This window comes from Elephantulus edwardii, unplaced genomic scaffold (assembly GCF_000299155.1).
Source record: "Elephantulus edwardii isolate Elephantulus edwardi_28Jun2011 unplaced genomic scaffold, EleEdw1.0 scaffold00248, whole genome shotgun sequence".
Taxonomy (NCBI): Eukaryota; Metazoa; Chordata; class Mammalia; order Macroscelidea; family Macroscelididae; genus Elephantulus; species Elephantulus edwardii.
In genome coordinates this window covers 3,942,365-3,964,610 of record NW_006399998.1, presented here as the reverse complement: position 1 = coordinate 3,964,610, position 22,246 = coordinate 3,942,365, and the positions used below count along the sequence as shown (strand labels likewise).

Below are 22,246 nucleotides of genomic sequence, written 5' to 3'. Positions count from 1 at the left end.
ATGACTCGACGATGCCTAACAACAACAACAACAGTATGCTCAATAAATGAGATAATGCTTCACCATCTTTGCCTTCAAGGAATACCCTGGCTTCCCTTTCTTTATATATATGTCTGTTGTTTTTGCTTCAACACCACAGCTCAAAGACATCAATTGATCTCTGTCATCCTTATTCATTGTCCAGTTCTCTGATGCATAGCAAGATATTGAAAGGCCATTACCTGAATCAGGCACACCTTGGAGTTTAAATTTATTTCATTGGTCCTCAGTAATTTGGAGAGGTCCTTGACAGTAGACTGACTCAATGCAATCAGTCTCCTGATCCTGACTGCTGATACCAGAGTGTTGTGGATCTAAATAAGATGAAATAACTGGCAATTTCAGTCTTTTATCCATCTATCATAATGTTGCTTAACAGTCCAATAGTAAGAATTTTTGTCTTCTTCATGTTGAGATGTAATCCATATTGAAGGGTGTACTCTTTGATTTTCTACAAGCATATTAAGCCCTCATAACTTTTACCAAGCAAGGTTATATCATCTGTGTAATGCAGATTGTTGATGGATCTTCTGATCATGACTCCACATTCCTCTTCATAGGGTCTGGCTTTACTAATGATTTGCTAAGCATACAGATTGAATGCTGTCAAGTTGCTTGTGACTCATAGCGACCCTATGTACAACAGCTTTAAACCCTGCCCTATCCTGAGCCAACCTTATTATCTCCTATATACCTCTACCCATTTCTCCAGTCACTCATTCAATCCATCTCGTCAAGGGTCTTCCTCTTCACTGTCCCTCCACCCTCCCAAGCATAATGTCCCTCTTCAAGGACTGGTCCCTCCTTGCAACATGCCCAGAGTATGTCATATGGAGCTTCAGAATTCTTCCCTCTAAGGAGAAGCTTGGTTTCACCTTCTAAGTATGAACTTGTTTGTTCTCTTTGCAGTCCATGGTATATTCCATACTCTTCTCTAGCCCCACAGCTCAAAGGCATCAATTCTCTTATCATCCCTAGTCATTGTCCAGCTTTCTGATGCATAATTTCAAAGGCCTGGATCAGTCATGCCTTAGGCTCCAGTCAAACATTATTGCTCTTCAATATTCTGGAGATGTCCCTGACAGCAGACTTTCCCATTACAATTAGTCTTTTGATTTCCTAGCTGCTGGCACCAAGAGTGTTAATTGTGGAACCAAGCAAACTAAATCTTTGTTTTCTTGATTTTGAGCTTCAATCCATATTGAGGGCTGCAGTCCTTGACAGATTTAATAGATATGGGAGTTGGGGGGGATAAAACCAAGATGTACATCTTTCTTAATTTTAAACCATAAGATGTTCACTTGCCATGTTTGGATAATTACTTGTTCGAAGTATTGGCTTGATTTGAGTATGATTAATTTGTTATGATCCACAAGGTCAAATGCCTTTGCATACTCAATAAAGCACATATAGATATTCTGATATTTTCTCCTTTCAGTCAGGATCCATCTGACATCAGTAATGGTATCCCAGGTACCATTATCTCTTCCAGCTTGAACTTCTGGCAGTTTTCTGTCAGTGTACTCTTCTAGGGAATTTTTGGATGATCTTCAGCAGTATTTTGCTTGCATGTGATATTAATGATATTGATTGATAATTTCCACATTCTGTTGGATCATTGTTTGTGGGAATGGCAACAAATATACCCTCTTCCAGTTATTTGGCCAAGTTCTGTCCCCCAAATTTCCTGGCAATGACTGGTGAGTATGTTCAAGGCTGCATTTGTTAGGCGAAACATATCTGTTGGTATCCCATCGATTCCTGAGGTCTTATTATTATCAGTGACTTTATTCCAGCTTGAAATTCTTATATTACTTTGTTGGCTCTTGATCATATGGTACTACCTGAAATATTTCAGCATTGACTAACTCTTTTTAAAAGTACAGTAACTCTGTATTACTTCCACTATCTTTTTCTTTTAATTTCTACTTCAGTGGTTTATTTTCTTCATTTTTAACTCCTTCATGAACAAACTGGTCAACAGTCCACTTACCACATATATTTTGATGCTTCCTTGATCATTCAAGATTTTACACATAGCATCTCTTAAGTATTGGAGCTCAAGGCTTGAATTTTTTTAAATTTCAGCTTGAAAAATGTCAATCCAGTTCTTTTCCTTTCATTCTCCAGTTCTGAATCTTAGAATATTCCATTATAGAACTTTCTTCTGTCTTCTTGTGTTGCACTTTGAAAGTGTTTCTTCAACTCTTTTACATCAACATCTCTTCCATTTATTTTGGCTTCTTAATGCTCTAGTGCAGTTTTCTCTTTTGACATCCAGGTTGTTTTCAGTTTTTCTCTTTTGTCTATCTAATGACTTTTTCTCCTCTTCATGGATGATATCCTTGATGTCATCCTTCAGTTTGTCTGGTCATTGGTGTTCAATGCTTCAAACCTATTTTTTAAGATGGTTTTTAAATTCATGTGGGAGAGACTTAAGGTCATATTTTGGTTCTGAGGACTTGTTTTAATTTTTTTTCCCTATCCTGTATCTTCTTCATCTTCTCTGACACACTTAGCCTCGTTACTGCAGTCATGGTGTTACCTTATCTCAAAGAAGGTCTTCCCCTCCTTTGCTGACCCCCCACCTTTTCAAACATGATGTCCCTTTCCAAGAAATAGTCTATTCTAGCAACATTCCAAAGTGTGTAAGGTGAAGCTGCACCATCTTTGCCTCTAAAGATCTCTTTGACTGAATTTTTCCAAGACATATCTGTTTGTTCTTTTAGTAGTCCATAGGATGGTCACTAACCTTCTCCAACAGTACAACTCAAAGACATTAATTCTTCTGTCATCTTTGTTAATTGTCCAGTTCTCAGTTACATAGCAAGTGATTGCAAAGACTATGGCCTGTGAATCTGGTGCACCTTAGTCTCTAATATAATTTCACTCCTTAGTGAGCTATCAGTCCTAAGCAGTTGACTTTCTCAGTGCACACCATCTCCTGATCTCCTTGCCACTTTATTGGTAGAAATGGTGTTGATTCTGGATCCAAGTAAGGTGAAATAATTGACAATTTTGGTCTTTTCACCATCTATCATGATGTTGTTTATTGGTCCAGTGGTGAGGATCTTTGACTTGATGTTGAGATGCAAATCTTCATTCTTCTGCAACAAGCATTTCAAATTCTCCTCACTTTCAGCAAGCAAGGTTTTGCCATCTGCATACTGAAGGTTATTGATACGTCTCTCTCTGATCCTACTACCTCATTCTTCATCAAGTCCAGCTTCTCCAATGATTTGCTCCGTGTTCAGATTGAATACTTATGGAAATAGGATATAACCATGACATATACCTTTCCTTATTTTAACACTTGCAGTGTTCCCTTGCTTTATTTATCTAACAGCTTCTAGATATAGGTTTCATATGAGCATAATTAAGTATTCTACGTTTCTAGTTCTTCTCAGTGTTAACCTTTTGTTTGTTATGATCTACATAGTCAATGTCTTTTCATAGTCAATAAAACACATATAGACATTATTCTGGTATTTTCTGCTTTTAGCCAGGATCCTCCAACATCAGCAGTTATGCCACTGGTTCCATGACCTCTTCAAAACTCAGATTGAACTTCTGACAGTTTTCTGTTATGTACTCTTCCAACCATTTTTGAATTCTTTTTTCATCAATATTTTGCTTGCATGTGATATTGTTGGATAATTTCCATGTTCTGTTGGATCATATTTCTTAGGAATGGGGACAGCTATTGGTCTCTCCATGTCAATTGTCGAAGCAACTGCCCTTCAAGTTTTCTGGCATGATCTAGTGAGCACATCCAGGGCTGCAGCTGTTGGTTGAAACATGTCAATTGGTATTCCATAAATTCCTGGGGCTCCCCCCCCCCGATTCCTTCAGTGCAACTTGAACTTCTTTATTTAATTTAATTTCTTTTACTCTTTTTTTATGTTCAGCTATATTTATCATAGTATTATTCACAACAGTAAGAAAATGGAATGCTATCAAGAAATGAATGAAGAAGAAAAGGACTGGATAAGGCACATGGTAGTCTCTAGACTAATATCATTGCTCTTCAGCACTCTAGAGAGGAGGTCTCTGAAAAGTTTTTTCTAATGCAATTCATCTTTTTCCTTCTTGGATTCTGGTGCCAAGAACATTGATTGAAGAACCTAGCAAGATGAAATTGTTGTAACAATCTCAGTCTCTTCTCCATGTATCATGATGCTGCCCATTGGCCCAGTGATAAGAATCTTCTTTTTCTTGACATTGAGACCCAAGTCGTACTGCAGACTGCAGTCCTTGACTTTCTGCAGCAAATATTTCAGGCCCTCCCCAGTTTCACCAAGCAAGGTGTTTCATCTGCAAAATGCAGGTGGTTAATGAGTCTTCTTCCAATCCTGATGTCACATTTCTCCTCTTAAAGCGTAGCCTCTTGAATGATCTATTCTTTTCACAGATTGAAAAGGTATGGAGACAGGATGCATCCCTGAAACATTCCTTTTCTGATTTTGAACCATGCAGTATTTCTTTGCTCTGTTCTGATGACTTCCTCCTGATCCAAGTATAGGCTTCACATAGACACAATTAGTGCTGTAAAATTCCCATCTTTCTCGGGGTTAGCCACAGTTTGTTGTGATACACACAGTCACATGCCTTTGCATAATCAAGGAAATACAGACATTTTTCTGGTACTCGCTGCTTTGAGCCAACACCCATCTGACATTAGCAATGATGTCCTAAGTGCCACAGCTTCTTCTGAACCCAGCTTGTATTTCTGGTGGCTCTCTGTCAATATATCATCCCAGTCATTTTTGGATGATCTTTAGTAGGATTTTGCTTGCATATGATACTAGTGATATAATTTGATAATTTCTACACTCTGTCAGGTCACCTTTTTTTGGTATGGGAATAAATACGAATCTCTTCCTTTCAGTTAGCCAGCTAGTTTTCCTCCAGATTTCTTGGCATAGTTCGGTGAGCACTTCCAGGGTTGCATCAAAATATATCAATTTGTATCCCTTTAATACTTGGTGCTTTGTCTTTTGCAAGTTCCTTCATAGCAGCTTGAACTTCTCCCTTCATCACCACTTGAACATAGGTCATTTCATGACATTCTTCTGTGTCAGACAATTCTATCTGCTAGTGATTCTGTACTCCTTCCTTTTCTTCTGATGGTTCCTTGATCATTTAATATTCTACCGATACCATTTTTTTTCTTTTCTTTTTTCATTAAATTTTACTAATTTTAATGAACTTTTACAGAGATTTAGGGTTTTCATTCATTCATTGTTGCACTATTTTCTCTACCCTCCTCCCCAGTTCTTTCTTCTTTCCCCCCACTTGAAAGTCTGTTTTAATTGTCCAATTGCCACAGTGCTTGTCAAAGCCAGTTCTGATTAATCTCCTTTGTCAGTGTGTCCTTTGCCATTCCCTATCACTCCTCCCTGAGAGAGACTTCACCCTGATTCATAAGGAAAAGGGGATGGCGTATTCTCTTAGCTACTTCCTGCTGAAAAGGGACGCTGTAGGTTTCAGGGTGAATATCTTCTCTCACTACTCTAAAAGGCCCCTTTGGCAATAGGAAACGCATAGACTATTAGGGAGATTGATTTTGGAATTTAGATGCACTGTTATCATTTGTGCTTAGCCGTACATGTTCATATCCTTGAAGATGTATCATGGAAGTGTTGCAGCCTAGAAGACACAAATTTAACTAACAAGTTAAAAGTACATGAGTCAAAAATTACAAAGCAATAATATTCCAAGTAGAGGCTCTAATAGTGGCACAAATCAAGTTACAGAGGGAAGGTAGTTCTTACAATACAATGAAAGGTCTATTGAATAGCACTTTGTCTGTTATAGTATAAAGGTTAGGAACCGCAAGATGTAAAGGCTCAACTATGTCATTTATTGTTCTTAAGTCCTGGAGGAAATTCCATCTCCCACTGGGTTGTTTTACAACTCGGAAGTCTGCATGCAAGGTAGAGGTGAAGTAAGGAACTGCTTGTGAGGTTTTCTGTCAGTTCCAACAACTAAGAAATAGTGAGAAGAGTTGGGACCTCAGAAGGCTTTTAGGACCAAATAGTAGGCTCTTGTGTTCAGGAGAAAATGAATATACTTACCAGTAATGTTAATGCTCACCCCCAGCTCTTCTGGGAGGATCTATCTAAATCATTGAAGTGTATTTATTTGACTCTTGTTCATACAGTACTTCCTGAAATTGTTACATGTCAACCAATTCTTTTTGGTTCAGTGACTTTGTGTTTCCCTTCCATCTTCTTTTGATGCTTTCTGAAATTCTTAGTTATTGTAAATTAGGAAACTTGTGTGTCTAGGTCACATTCTCTATACCTATCCAAACTATATTCTGAACAATCATTTGAGAAGCTAAACTATATGAAGAAGAAATGGCATCAAGATTGTAGGAATACTGATCAACAACCTGTATTAAACAGATGACACAGCCTAGCTTGCAGAGAGTGAAAACATGAAACAATTATTAAAGAAGATCAAAGACTGTTGTCTTCAATATGGATTATATCTCAACATCAAGAAACAAAATCGTTGGCTGTGGTTGGAATAAGAGGAAAGTTTTTATCTAAGATTTAGAAAATAATCAAGCACTACAAGATAAAGGTAAACAACCTAACTGCAAAATGGGCACAGGATATGAACAGACATTTCACCAAAGAAGACATTCAGATGGCCAACAAACACATGAAGAAATGTTCTAAATCCCTAGCTCTAAGAGAGATGCAAATCAAAACAACTATGAGATCTCATATCACCCCAGTAAGAATAGCAAAACTTAACAGAACAACAAACAACAAATGCTGGCGAGGTTGCGGAGAAACTGAAACACTTACTCACTGTTGGTGGGAGTGTAAAATGGTGCAGCCACTATGGAAGGAAGTATGGTGCTTTCTCAAAACGTTGCAAATAGAAATACCATTTGACCCAGCAATTCCACGACTGGGAATATACCCCAAAGAAACCATAACCACCACCCAAGCAGATATATGCACACCCATGTTTATTGCAGCTTTGATCACAATAGCAAAGAGTTGGAAACAACCTAAGTGCCCATCAACAAATGAACAGATAGAGAAGCTGTGGTATATTCATACAATGGAACAGTACATTGCATTGAAAAACAAGGAACTCATGAAATATTATTCAAAATGGGTGACTCTGGAGGACATTATGCTGAGTGAAGTATCTCAAATACAAAGGGACAAATATTACATAGTGCCGCTGTTGTAAAACGGAACTGACATTGGGGTTGAAGGGAGACTAAGAAAGATGGGATAAATTTTGTATACGGCATTGAAACAGATGAGAGAGAGAACTGTTTAAAAGGGATATATGATTAGGTTTTATTGTCATGACAGGAGTCCAGAACGATGGATGCATAGTGGAGTGGACTTGGGGGGGAGGAATTGTATAACAGTGAAATAATTTGTCTTTTACTTTTCAAAGAGAAGAATGAATTGGAGAGGAGGGGTGGGCAGGGAGAAAAGTGCAGTAATGAATGAATGGAAATCCAAACTCTCTGTAAAATTTACTAAAATTAATAATATTAATATAATAATTTTTTTAAAAGAGGAAATTTTTGGGGAGAGTAGAATGTCAGCATTTATTTTCAGAGTTGTATCCTTTCCCCATACCTATTCAATCTGTATGCTGAGCAAATAATTCATGAAAAAGAATATGGCATAGCATTTGAGGAAGCTCTGCAGTAACTGTTATCATACAGTTGACACAAATACCTTGCTTGCTGAAAGTGAAGAGGACCTGAAGTACATTCTGCAGAAGATCAAAGACTATAAAACCTTTAATATAGATTACATCTCAATATCAAGAAAACGGAAGTCCTTATCACTGGGACAATAGGCAGAATCTTATTAGATGGGGAAAAGATTGAAACTATCAGTGATTTCATCTTGCTTGGATCCACAATCAACATGATTGGTACCAGCAGTCAAGAGATTAGGAGATATATTGCTTTATGCAAGTTCACTTTCAGGGACCTCTCCAAAATACTGAAGAGTATATCTTTCCTTGTCAGTCTGGGCAGGGGATGTGTTTAAAGGAATTTGTCCATTTCCTCTAGATTTTCAAATTTATCAGAGTATAGCTTTACATAGTATTCTGATATTATCAATTTAATTTCCTCGGGTTCTGTTGTGATGTCACCTCTGTCATTTCTTAATTGAGTCAGAATGAATATAAGGATCCAGGAGGGGTGGAAGAGGCTAGAAGCAGAGGGACATGGGTGAGCAGGGAGAAGGGGGATTAATCATTGGTTGTACAATTTGATGGGGAGGTGAGGGAAATTGAAAGAACTTGTTCAAAGTTGTATTCAAGTTTTGTAAATAAACTAGTAGAGGGAAAAAAACCCCAAGCAAAATACCAAAGTGTAATGCTGTCAATTTGAAAACTAAGGTGCATCTGATTCACGCCTTGATCTTTTTAGATCATTTGCTATTATCTGAGAGCTGGACAATGAAGAAGGGTAACAGAAGAACAAAAGATGCCTTTGATCTATAGTGGTGAGAAGAGTACAGAATATCTCATGATCTGACAAAAGATTGAACAGGTATTTCTTGGAAAAGGTGCAGCCAGAGTACTTCTTGAAAGCAGAGATGGTAAAGTTTGATCTCATATTTTGGCATGTTGCTACAAGAGGTTATTCTTTGGAAAGGGACATTATGCCTGGAAAAGTGGAGGGTCAGCAAAAGAGAAAAAGGCCCCTGCAAAGAGATAGATTGACAGTGACTGCATCAGTGGGCTTGAACATATTGGTGAGGATGGCATAGGATAAAACACAGTTTAGATCTATTGATCATAGTGTTACTATTAGTCATACTCAGTGGTACCTACAACAACAGCAACAACAACAGAGCTGCCATGATGAAGTACAACCACATAAATAGCTTAAAAGAAGACAAAAAAAGACCTCATAGTTCTGGAACATAGCAGTCTGGAATCGAAGTGTCGGCAGTCTGGAACTGAAGTGGCAGAAATGTTAATTCTTTTAGGAGGCTCTAAAAAGCTTCTCTTCCATGTCTCTCCTCTACCTTCTGTTGATGGCTCAGGATCTTTGGTGTTCCTTAGCCCTTCGTGTGTGTGTGGGGAGTGGTGATGTACAATTCCTTTCACTTTTCTTTTTCTATAGGCCTCATCAACCCTTTATGTGTCTTGGTCTGTTCTTTTTTCATAAGGACACCACTCATGTTGGATTAGGGTCCATCATACTGTGGTATGACTTCACATTAATCTAAATGATATCATCTTCAAGACTGTTTCCAAACAGTGCCATGTTCATAGGTGTCAATCCTTAGGATTAAAACATATATAGTTGAAGTTCTTTTGTGAGATACAATTGAATACATAACAGCTAGTAAATGAAGTAATTCAAGAAAATAAACAAATGCAAACAAGACTACTGTGCCCTAAAGGCACCCCATATACAGTACATGAAGCAGAGTACAGACAGTACACACATACTTTATTTTTACGCAAATAATACATGCCTTTTAAGTCTGTTTGCCAACAACACCCTCCCCTCAGGAGGTGTTTTTATAAATGTGCTGTGCTAAATTTTTTATAGCAATGTGTAAAGGAATAAATTGGCAATAGCAGCACTTGCTTTAGAAAATACCTCCCAGGGGCAGGGAGCAGTTAGCAAACAAACATAGAAGGCCAGTAGTATTTGTAGAAAAATGCAGTATGTACATAGATAGATATGTTGTTTTAAGTAGCATTTGCTTTAGCTTTTTTTTTTTTTACTAGTACCTTAGGAATTGTATCGCTCTAGCTCCTGCTATGTCATTGTCATATGATGAAAGAAGATGAAAACACTGATTGTTCAGTATAGTTTCTCTTCTGACATTGCAGTGCCTGGAATATCAGTGAAAATAAGTTCATTAGAGGACATGTAAGGGACTAGGGAACGCAAGTCCTAAATCAAATTGGTATGAAATCTCAGACCCTGAAAAATGTAAATGTTTGTACATATTTAAAAGTCACTCTTAAAGATGAGCTTTTAGGAGTCATGAGGAAGACAAGGTTGAAATAATCATGTTAGGGTTGGTTCTGAGAACAGATGTTGTTTGCTTTGTAAGAAGAAAATGTCCTACTACAGTATGGGGATTTCTGTTCTTTCTTTTTTTAAAAAAAAAAAAAGTTTAAAACAAAGACCATCTTGTGTAGTGTGACATTTGAAGCTTATATGATATATATCCAGACAGACAAGGCGTGATGATATTGTTGTCTCATGGCCCTGGCATTAGGATTTTCTTACAAGCTATCATTCTGAAATATTCTTCGCATTTGTCACCATCTCTTTTTTTTAATTTATATTTTTAATTTCCATTCATTCACTGTTGCACACTTTGTCACCATCTTTCCTTTCAGCGCATCCTAGCTAAAACTAGGCTTCCTCAGTGTGCACTTGAAACCATTCGAAGTAACTAAGGGTTTGGAGGGTGAGTTGGTTCCAAAAAATTGGCATTTTAGAAAGACTTGCTTTCCCCTCAATCTTTGTCTTCAAAGTATTGCTCAGATCAAAGAAAACCATTTCCTGTGAACTAGGTTTCTCTCAGAGCACAGAGATTAGAGCCCATCCAGCTGTTGATTCAGATCATCTCCTCTGGAAGAAGCTGTTTTCAGAGGATGCCAGCATGGGCCTTAACGATTTATCTTCAGTGCAGAATATGTAAATATAAAATTAATTTCACTTTAAAAGACACTTCAAAATCAGTAAAAATGATGTCTCTCTTACACTGCACATTTGGCAGTAAAGGGCCCTCGGTGCTCTCATTAGCAACCCTGGCCACACTTAATAGACTCTGGCTACAGCTATTGCGTATGGTTTCATATCAAGTACATGCCTGTTATCTCGTATTTTTCCTAGTTTACTTTTTACAAATAAAATGATAACAGCAGTTGGACCTCTAAATGGTAATGTTTTCTTTTGGCTTTAAAAGAAATTGTATAGTTTTACTAATAGTATTTATTGGACAGTTCTTATATGCTGGGTACTATATGGAGTGATTTTCATGAGTTACGTATTTGTACACCAACCTGGTGAAGACAGCTGTTGTTATCTCCCTTGTGTATATGTGGAAACAGGAGCCTTAGGAGGTGAAGGGAGTGTGCTCATTGGGTCAGAGTGGCAGAGCCAGTACAGTAACTCTAATGGTCTTAGGGTGCAGAATCCACTGCTTTACTCATCATATTCTTTTTGAAAAGACAGAATTCTCAAGCTGATCCTATTAGTTTTCAGAGAAAACTTAAAGACTAAAATATATTCCTCAACCTATTTCCGAGATTTTTGAGTAATTGAAACTCGAAAAAATTTTCAATTCAGCATATTATCAAGCAAAACTCAAACACACTGCTGTTCCACCTATTAGGTTCCAGCTAATAGTGAATGCTTCTCTCAGGTTTACAAAAGTGTACATTTTTATAGGAGGAAACTGTCCCCCTATCTCCCTTGGATCTGCTGCTGGTGAATTTGAACCATTATAGATGCTCACTCAGTCTTTGGTGTAGCAGCACAACTTGCTATGGACTATGCGCCCATTAACAAGCTATGGATAGTATCTGTACCTCCTCTGAGACTTCAAGGTGTATTTAAAACTATGATGTAGATTAAATAGCTAATTGCTTAGCTGGCTGGCCCCATTATTAAGTACCAGAATTTAAGCATTATAAAAATGAGTACAGTCAGTACCATTAAGGCAAACCAAACTCGTATTTGGAGACATAGAAAAACAACACAGCAAAAATATGACTTAATGACCCACTTTCACTTCTGCATATATCCCTGTTCAAGAGGCCTCTGTGCGGATTGGATTAGAAACTCATGTCTTAATATTTTTCTTTTTCAGTCAGAGAACTCAAAGAAATGTACTTGTGCATGGTGGTTATGCAATTGCATACAATTCAGGGGTTTCATGAATTAAAAAAATTCTTTAGGGGTTTCTACACTACAATTTGAACCCTTGAATTTCCTGTTCTCTAATTTTCACTCCTCAATCAAATATACTGATACAGGGACTGCTGCAGGGGGATCTAGTATGTCAGGAAGTGTGAGGATGATACAGGGCTCAGATCTGTTGTTCATACGGTTGTTGTAGGTCATACTCAGACTGATGGCATCTAACAGTAACATGACAACAATTTTCATTTCACTTTAGCAAAGTGGCAAAATTTTGTAATTGACTTGTGGAAGACATTGGTAGCTACAGCTTTATGGTACACTGTGTGGTGAGGTTTTGGTAGATTGACACTCTACCAGTTACTTTTGCCCAATGTCCTGGACCTGCAGCAAACAGGTAATATTGATGCCATTAGAATTCATAAAGAAGTGAGTGTGGAACTGGGAGGAATGCAGGGGGACTTTGCCTTCTATGTAAGGACAGAAGAATGTGGAAATGTGACTCTTGAGTGAAATAAGAGAGCATGCACTCTGTAGGTAAATTAAGCTGATAGGTGTGCATGATTGCTTGAGTGCTTCTTCGAGAAGCATGTGTTCTTAAGAGGCTAAGGGTAGGTGAGGCTTAGAACTATTGAGAGTTAAACTACTTCTTCATATGTGAGTCATAGAACCAGACAGTGAGCATCAGTGAAGGGAGATGGACTTGGGAATCAATACTGAGGAAGACCCCAAATGAGATGGATTGACACAGTAACTGGGGTAATAGAAGTAGGTGTGTTGGGATCAGTGATACTGGCTTAGGACAGGGCAGGCTTCAGAGCAGCTGTACAGAGGGTCACTATGAGTCACAGGTGGCCCATAACAACAACAACAACAACAAGAACCACCAAAGGAGAAGTGATGCTTAAATATTTGGAAAATTGGAGATGTTCTCAGGACCTATATTTTCCAAAAGGTTAGGCAAACAGTAAAGAAAGCCTTTTTGCTGAAGGAAACAGTCATGTTGTAAATCCAGCTTCTAATCAGTCTGAAAATACAGTCACATCAGAATTGATTAATTACAGCTATACTTGACCAAGATGGATGTCAGATGAGACTCTGAATATTGCATCAGAGTGCCAAGAAGCCAGAGCTAAAGGAGGAAATCAAGAAATTAAAGAGCTAAACCTATATGCAGAACAGATTATCCAGGAGGCTGGGCCCTATGAGGAGAAATGTGGGGTCAAGATTGGGGGACGATTTATCAACAATCTGCGTTATGCAGATGACACAACCCTGCTTGCTGAAACTGAAGAGGACCTGAAGCACCTGCTACAGAGGGTCAAGGACTGCAGCCTCCAATATGGATTGAGGCTCAATGTCAAGAAGACAAAGATTCTCACCACTAGACCAATTGGGAGCATCAGGATGGATGTTGAAGAGATTGAGATTGTACACAACTTTAATTTGCTCCACAGTCAACACTCTTGGCACCAGTAGCCAGGAAATTAAAAGGCGCATTGCCATGGGAAAGTCTGCTGTTAGGGACCTTTCCAGAGTACTGAAGAGCAATGGTGTCTCCCTGGAGACTAAGGTGTGTTTGATACAGGCCATGGTCTTCACAATCACTTGTTATGCATCAGAGAGTTGGACAATGACTAAGGAGGATAGAAGGAGAATTGATGCCTTTGAGCTGTGGTGCTGGAGAAGAGTATTGAGAATACCATGGACTGCTAGGAAAACAAACAGATTTGTCCTGGAAAGGGTTAAACCGGGTGGCTCCTTGGAGGCAAGGATTCTGAGGCTCCATCTAACATACTTTGGACATGTTGTGAGGAGAGACTGGTCCTTGGAGAAGGACATCATGCTTGGGAGGGTGGAGAGACGGCACAGGAGGGGAAGGCCCTCTATGACGTGGATTGATTCAGTGACTGGGGTAATCAGGATGGGAGTGTCAGAGACAGTGCGATTGGCACAGGACAGAGCAGAATTTAGGGCTGTTGTACATAGGGTCGCTATGAGTCGCAAATGACTCTACGACACATAACAACAACAACAACAACAAACAGAAATTGAAAGGGGAACTTGGGACAACAAAGCAAAATACTATAATGAAATGTGCAAAAAGCTGGAGGCAAAAAATCAAAAGGGCTGAACTCACTCAGTGTTTCTTAAGCTGAAGGAGTTGAAAAACAAATTCAAACCATGAGTGGCAATATTTAAGGATGCTTTGGGTAGAATGTTAAATGCACCAAAAAGTGTTAAAGAAGAGTATACAAAGGAAGGAAGGAGTATACAAAATTACTGTACCAGAAGAAATTGGCTGACACAGAAGAATGTCACGAAATAATGAATGAGCAAGAGCCTATGGTGATGAAGGAGGAAGTTCAAGTTGCTCTGAAAGAATTGGCAAAAAACAAGGCTCCAGGAGTTGATGGCATACCAATTGACATATTTCAACAAACAGAAGCTGCCCTGCTTGTGCTCACTAAGTTGTGCCAAGAAATCTGGAGGACAGCCAGCTGGCCAGCTGATTGGAAGAGATCTTTGGTATTTGTTTTAATTCCAAAGAAAGGTGAATCGACAGAGTGTGAAAATTATTGAACAGTATAATTAATATCAAATGCAAGCAAGATTCTGCTGTAAATTATCAAAAAACGACTAGAGCAACACATCAACAGAGAACTGTCAGGTGTGCAGGCTGGATTTAGAAGAGGTCATGGTACTAGGGATATTATAGCTAATGTTAGATGGATCTTGGCACAAAGCGGAGAGTACCAGAAGAATGTCTATCTGTGCTTTATTGACTATGCAAAGACTTTTGACTGTGTGGATCACAACAAGCTGTGGCTGACTCAGAAGAATGGGATCCCCCAGAACATTTGATTGTGCTTATGCAAAACCTTTACTTGGACCAAGAGGCAGTCGTTAGAACAGAGCAAGGAAACACTGCATTGTTCAAAGTTGGGAAGGAGGTTCGTGACAAATGTATTCTGTCTCCATACCTTTTCAATCTGTATGCAGAACAGATCATCCGGGACGCTGGACTGTATGAGGAGGAATATGGGGTCAGGATTTGTGGAAGATTCATCAACAACCTGCATTATGCAGATAACCCAGCTTGCTGAAACTGAGGAGGACCTGAGCACATCCTACAGAAGGTCAAGGACTGCAGCCTTCAATATGGATTGAAGTTCAACATCAAGAAAACAAAGATTTTCACTACTGGGCCAGTTGGCAGCATCAGTATGGATGGTGAAGAGATTGAGATAGTTTAACAGTTTTAGTTTGCTTGGCTCCACAGTCAACACTCTTGGTACCAGCCCCCAGGAAATCAGGATATGAATTGCACTGGGAAAATCAGCTGTCAGAGACCTCTCCAGAGTACTGAAGAGCAAAGATGTCAGGCTGGAGACTAAGGTGTACCTGATCTGGGATATAGTCTTCACAATTGTGTGCTGTGCATCAGAGAGCTGGACAGTGAATATGGATGACAGAAAGATAAATGATGCTTTTGAGGTGTGGGGCTGGAGAAGAGTGTTTAGAATACCATAGACTGTTATGAAAACAAACAGGTTTGTCCTACAGAGGGTGAAGCCGGGCTGCTTCTTGGAGTCAAGGATTCTGAAGCTTTGTTTGTCTTACTTTGGGCTTGTTGCTAGGAGGGACCAGTCCTTGGAGAGGGACATCATGTTTGGGAGAGTGGAGGGACGGTGCAGGAGAGGAAAATCCTCAATGAGATGGATCTACTCAGTGATTGGGGTAGTGGAAGTAGGTGTGTCAGAGACAGTGAGGTTGGTACAGGTTAAAGCAGGGTATATGGCTCTTGTACATAGGGTTGCTATGAGTCACAAATGACTCGACGGCACTCTTTCTTCCCATTTTATAAGAGTGTTATAAGAATAAGTGTGTCCAGAGACCTTGATAATTCTACATCTATTATCTTTCTTCTTCTTGCAGGAGTTCTGAATAATGACTTAGGGCTGTAAGAATTCTATTTCTTCAAGAGTAATTTGATTTTTTTTTAATGTTGTGCTTTCTGCATTTTTCAAGTAATTCATGAAACTCCTATTTTGTGTGTGCTCAGCAAATCATTGACCTGTTTTGTTCTCTTGCTTTTGCCAGATAGAAGAATTCCGAAGACTGAGGACACATGTGAAAGGAGCTGAGCTGGTGGAAGGCTGTGATGGGATTTTGGGGGACAACTTCCGACCCACTCAGCCGCTTAGTGACAGAGTCATCAGAGCTGCCTTCCAGTAGTCAAAAAGACTGGAGCACGTCCTTGTTCATCCGGGTATGTGCAAATGGAGTAAGGAAAATGAGGCCCACAGTTAAACCAATCCATTATGCGAATGTTATTCTCCTAGTGATTATGATAATTTAGCAATAGAATGAATGCATTTCATTTTGATAAAACTTAATGACATTCTCAAGCTCCATCAATTTTAAGTCGGGTGGTTATTTTAATTTCATGCATTGATGAAAAAAAGGGCAATCCTTATATTTTCCTACGAGCACAGCCTTTATTGCTGAGTTTTGCTTTAGTAATAATTGATAAAGGCTCCTCAGGAAGGGCACCCTGAGGCAGGGGAACAGACACCTGTCCAGTGTGTGCTGTGAGCACCTCTGTGCTGCAGCACCCACTTCTGATTACTGTGGAATCAGATGAGGAGAGGGGGAGTTCAGATAATTGACACTTATTGTTTGTGTAGATGGAGGCCGGTAGGGACATCGATTATAATCAAACAGTTATTAATTATTTGACTATAGTCTTTTTATTGATTAAAAAATGCATGCATTCTAATATACTATATTCAATATATGTATTTATTACTCTCACATAACTTAAAACTGACCCTTTGCAGGCATGGGAAAGATAAAGCTGCACCTAAGTGACGGTTGTCATGTGCCACCAAGTCAGACTGACTCGTAGCTGACCTTCCAACAGCTTTTCAGAGGCTGAAAATCACACAGGCAGAGAATTCCCATCTTTCTCTTTCAAGCAGCTGGTGGATTTGAATTGCATGCCTTTGGGTAGGCAACACAACACTTTTACTACTAGGCCACCAGAGCTCTCTCTAGATGGGCCTATTTCTCTACATTGTGCATAGCCTAAGTATGCCTAGATCAGTGCTTGTGGCTGCAAAGCACTGCTTCCCATGGAGGAAGGCATGCACTGACATGGTTTCCTAGGTGAGCAGGACAGCGCTTTGATGCTCTGCTGGACCATTGTGATGGTGGACTCTGTACCAGGTGTGCTGCTGTGGACTGGGACTTTACAAATAGAGATTTTTTTAGCCTCAGGGAGCTCCCAGTTCTATCAGGAAGACAATTAAAAGATAGACAATTGACAAGGATTGATTCAGTGACTGGGATAATTGGGATGGGAGTGTCAGAGACAGTGCGATTGGCACAGGACAGAGCGGAGTTTAGGGCTGTTGTACATAGGGTCGCTATGAGTCGCAGGCGACTCGACGGCACATAACAACAACAAGAACAAGTCCTTTGTTCACACGTTTTCCAAAAACCTACTGTCATGCCTTGCTTTGATGACTAGACTGTATGTACTCTGTAGGAGCCCTGGTAACATCGTGCAGTAAGGATTGGGCAGCAAATGTAAAGGGGATATAGATATATGGAGAGAGAGAGTGAGTTTGAATTCACTGGCTACACTGTGGGAGAATGATAGACAATCTCCCTCCATGAAGATTTACAACCTTGGAAACACACTGTGACAGTTTGGGATTGACTCCATGGCAGGGGGCTTGGGGTTTTGGTGCTTAGTGCTCTAACCATTCTCTGTCAAAGTGCTTGGTGTTTCTTGCCTTTGCTCCACAGCCCTTTTCACCAGAAGCCTCTGCTTCTCCCTAAATCATACTTCCCTCTTGTTTCACATGTTTTCTTCCATTTAGATACTTGGGTATTTATTCTTTTCTCTATTAGGTGGCAAGCTCAAGAGTTAGAATGTGCTTATCTTTGTTTGAATCCATCATAATAGGCAACATTTTGTTTTTATGACTGTCTTTATACATTTACATTTAAAGCTCCTTGAAACATTGCATGCTCTGTATCAATCAGCCTCATTTCTATCATCCACTAGTTGCTAGGTCAGCTATATGATTTGATGGAGGTCAAATCACCTTAGTAGGAATGTGAAGAAATTTTCAGTGATTCATATATGCTAATAGTAAAGAAACTCCTATGATGCTTTAAATCTTGTTTGAGTACTTTATGTGATGGAGGCTATGTATATGGAGGTGAGGAGAACAGATGATGTGGTTTCTGCCTTCATATAGCTTATGGTATGAGGTATGGAGCTGACAGTGGAAATGAACAATTACTTAGAAATGAACAATTACAAAATGTAATAAGTTCCATGCATGAGCAAAACCAGTAAATCTATACAAGAGCTTTTCAATAGAAAGACTCTTTTTTGTAAAAATTCTGAAGTGATACTGTCTGTGGAGGGAGGTAAGAATTGGAGATAGTAGATCTCAGTGGCCTTGCCAGTCATCCTAAGAAATCTTTATTTCATAATTTTGCTCTGAGAGTCTATGAAGGTATTTATTCATGGGAGTACTTTGTTTCAATGTTTTCCAGAGATAATCTTGATTGAGGAAAGGTACAGGGGAAAATTACAAAGTGAGTGGATGCTAGAAAATAAACCACTGAACAACAAATAAAAACAAGCACAGACAGAGATCGTAGAACTCTTGATGGCAACTGAAGTGTTGGAGAGTTGGGAAGAATCCAGAAGCAGGGGAGAGGATGAACAGAGATGGTATAGGAGCTTAAAGAATCCATCTGTGACATCTGGGGCACGCATGAATCCCAGCCATTTTGATGTGGCATTGAACAGGGAACACAACTAAACTGAGGAAGCTATAGCCTTATTTTACAAGGTGGCACAAACGGCCGTGAGAGTCTACAGATTGTGACTCTAAAGGGGATGAAAGAAGATCAAGGGGTGTGGGAGGATGTTGATGAATTTCACTGACATCCAGGAAGGATAAGCACTATGAGTCAGGAGGAACTACAGGGTATCAGGTTGAGGAGAATAGACAGACAACACAGACGGAAACAGCTGTCCACAGTAAGACTCCATGGGATAGCCTGTGCAGTGAACTCATGAGGGAAGGACACAGAAGCCCACATCTGTCATAGGAAAGCCATGCTCCACGGCTTACATGGAACTCACTAAAACACCATCACACACCAAAATTCCAGCCACCAGGCTCCAGAACTCCTGATGTCTTAGTGGAAAAAAGTAAGGATAAGAGTGCCCTCTGGTGGTAATGAGGAGAAGATACCAAACCCACTGCTGTTGGGTGGATTCTTACTCAGTTACAATGGCAGCAGTTTAAATCCACAAGCTACTTTGGGGGAGAAGGATGGGCAGTCTCCTCCCATTTGTTTTACTGCCTCTGAAATGTCACTGGAAGATCAGCTACGAACCAGTACAGACTCAGAGGTTCTAGCAGTAGGTCAGAGTGGAACTACCTTATAAGTTCTGGGGCTGTGGGTCTTTGCAAAGGGAGTTGACTGCATCTTTCCCCCAGAGAATAGATAATGCCTACCATCCTTCTAGTTTAAGTCATGTGTTTGGATGCTGCACCACCAGAACACGTTCCCATTAAAATAAACAAAACAAAACAGAGTTCGAAAAGGACAAATATTACATGATGCCACTGTTGTAGAATGGGACTGTCCTTGGGGTTGGGGAGAGACTGAGTAAGATGGGTTCAATAATGTATACTGCACTGAAACAGAGGAGGGAGAGAACCGTTTAAAAGAGAGATGTAACTGGGTATTTCTGTCTTCACAGGAGACTAGAGCGAGGGCTGCATGGTGAAGGGGACCTGGGGGAGGGTTTGTAAAACAATGAAAGAATCTTTTCTTTTACTTTTCCATAATTTTTGGACTCATGTACTTATAACTTGTTAGTCAAATTTGTGTCTTCTAGGTTGCAACACCCCCATGATACATCTTCAAGGATATGTACATGTACAGCCAAACACTATCAATAAGAGTGCATCTGAATTCCAAAATCAATCTTCATAATAGTCTATGTGTTTCCTACTGCCAAAGGGGCCCTTTAGAGTAGTGAGAGAAGATCTTCACCCTGAAACCCACAGTGTCCCTTTTCAGCAGGAAGTAGCTAAGAGAATACGCCGTCCCCTTTTCCTTATGACTCAGGGTGAAGTCTCTCTCAGGGAGGAGTTTTAGGGAATGGCAAAGGATACACTGACAAAGAAGATTAATCAGAACTGGCTTTGACAAGCACTGTGGCATTTGGACAAGAACAAACTGGGAGGAAGGTAGAGAGAATAGTGCAACAATGAATGAGTGGAAGCCCAAAATCTCTGTAAATGCTTATGAAAATTAATAAAATATAATTATAGAAAAAAAAACAAAACAAAACAGAGTTCGAATAAATAAAAGCTATCCAAAAGAAAGGAAGAAGTAAAACTATCCCTATTTACAGATAACAAGGTCCTCCAGAAAATTTCTTCAACCAATCAATTAAAAAAATTCAACAATAATGTAGAGTAGATCGACTCATAAAAATTGGTTGAGTTCTGCTACACTAAAAAAGAGTGCCTTGAAAAAGAAACCAGGAAAGAAATACCATTTACAGAAGCCCCAAGTCAATAGAATTTCCATGAATTAACATAACTGAAGATATAACTGACTTCTAAAAGGAAAACTATAAAACACTTCCTTCTACAAGATCTATTAAAATACAACTAGGACTCTTGGATTGGAAGTCTTAATACATTGAAAATTTAAATTCTACCTAAAGCGATCTACAGGCACAATGTGATCCCAATATAAATTACAACTGGTATGTTTTAATGAAATAAAAAACTAATGGCCAACTTCATATAGATAGGAAAGAAACCCCAAATAGTTTAAGTAATATGGATGAAAAAGAGCAAAGCAATAGGCTTAATGGTCATTGATAACAAAGCACACTTACACAGACCCCAAATTTCCTAAAGAGCAATGGTTTGAATCCACTGGTTGCTCTACAGGAACAAGATGAAAGATCTTTTCCCCTTGAAGATGTAGAACCTTGTAAATGTGATAGATGGTTGCTGTAAGTTGGAACTGACTTGAGGCAGTGAGTTAGTGGGTAAGATGGCAACAGCTCTGACAGAGACCACAACAAACATAGAAAACAAGTGCTTGCACACATATCGATTAATCTATAAGTAAATGAATAGGTACAGGAATATACAGAGCTGAGAATACATTAAAGTATCTAATTTTTTATTGTTGTTGAGGCTTATTGATTTGGCTCTGACTTAAAGCAACCCTATGTATAATACGGGTTACATTTCAACATCAAGAAAAGAAAATTCCTCACCACTGGCAGCATCATAATAGATGGGGGAAAAATTGAAAGAGTCAATGATTTAATTTTACTTGGAACCACAACCAACACCCATGGTAGCAACAGTCAAGAAATCAAGAAACTTATTGCACTGGAGAAATTGGCCATCAAGGACCTTTCTAAAGTTCTAAAGAACAAGGATGTAAATTTAAAGGCTAAGATTTGCCTAATCCAAGCTATGATCTTTTCAGTTACTTTCTATGCATTTGAACATTGGACAACAAGTAAAGAAGACCAAAGAAGAATTGATAGCTTTCGAGTGTGCTGTTGGTGAAGAGTATTGAATATAGCATGCACTGCCACAAGAACAACAAACCTGTCCTGAAGGAAGTACCCAAGCATGCTGCTTAGAAGCATGAATGGTGAAACTTTATCTCACTTATGCTGGGCATAGTCTCAAGAGGAATCAATCCTTGGAAAGAGACATCATGCTGGAAAAATAGAGGATCGGTGAGAAAAAGAGAGGAAGACCCTCAGTATGGTGGATTGACACAGTGACTACCAGAGAGGGCTTGGGTATGACAGAGGTTATGAAGATGGTGCCATATAGAGCAAGGTTCAGATCTGTAATTTGTGGGGTGGTTATGAATTGTAGTTGAATTGTTGGTACCTAACAACAACAACAACAACATAGCAATAGAATGGAACTCTGCTAGAGCCTGTGTCATCATCACAATCTCTGCTGTGGTTAGGGCCATTGTTATAATCATTGAGGATCTTCTATAAGTATATTTAAGTACATAATTTGTGTCATTGAAAACACAAATATGGATTCATTTTAGACATAATCAAACACCTTGTAAGATTGTTTTTATGGTTTTGAGAGTTTGAGACTATAGTTTAATTATATATATAAAATATATATTATATATAATATATATTTATATTGGGATCACATTGTGTCTGTAGATAGCTTTAGGTAGAATTTA

General features: G+C 39.1%; 1 protein-coding gene across 1 annotated transcript in view; it reads left to right on the top strand.

Moving 5' to 3' along the window:
- Window positions 1-16,180, top strand: part of CA8 (carbonic anhydrase VIII) — a 194,297-nt gene extending 178,117 nt beyond the window's left edge. The window contains exon 8 of the mRNA XM_006899232.1: window positions 16,046-16,180. Within this exon, the coding sequence (XP_006899294.1) occupies window positions 16,046-16,180 (135 nt within the window). The remainder of the gene's footprint in view (window positions 1-16,045) is intronic.
- Window positions 16,181-22,246: the final 6,066 nt, after the last annotated feature.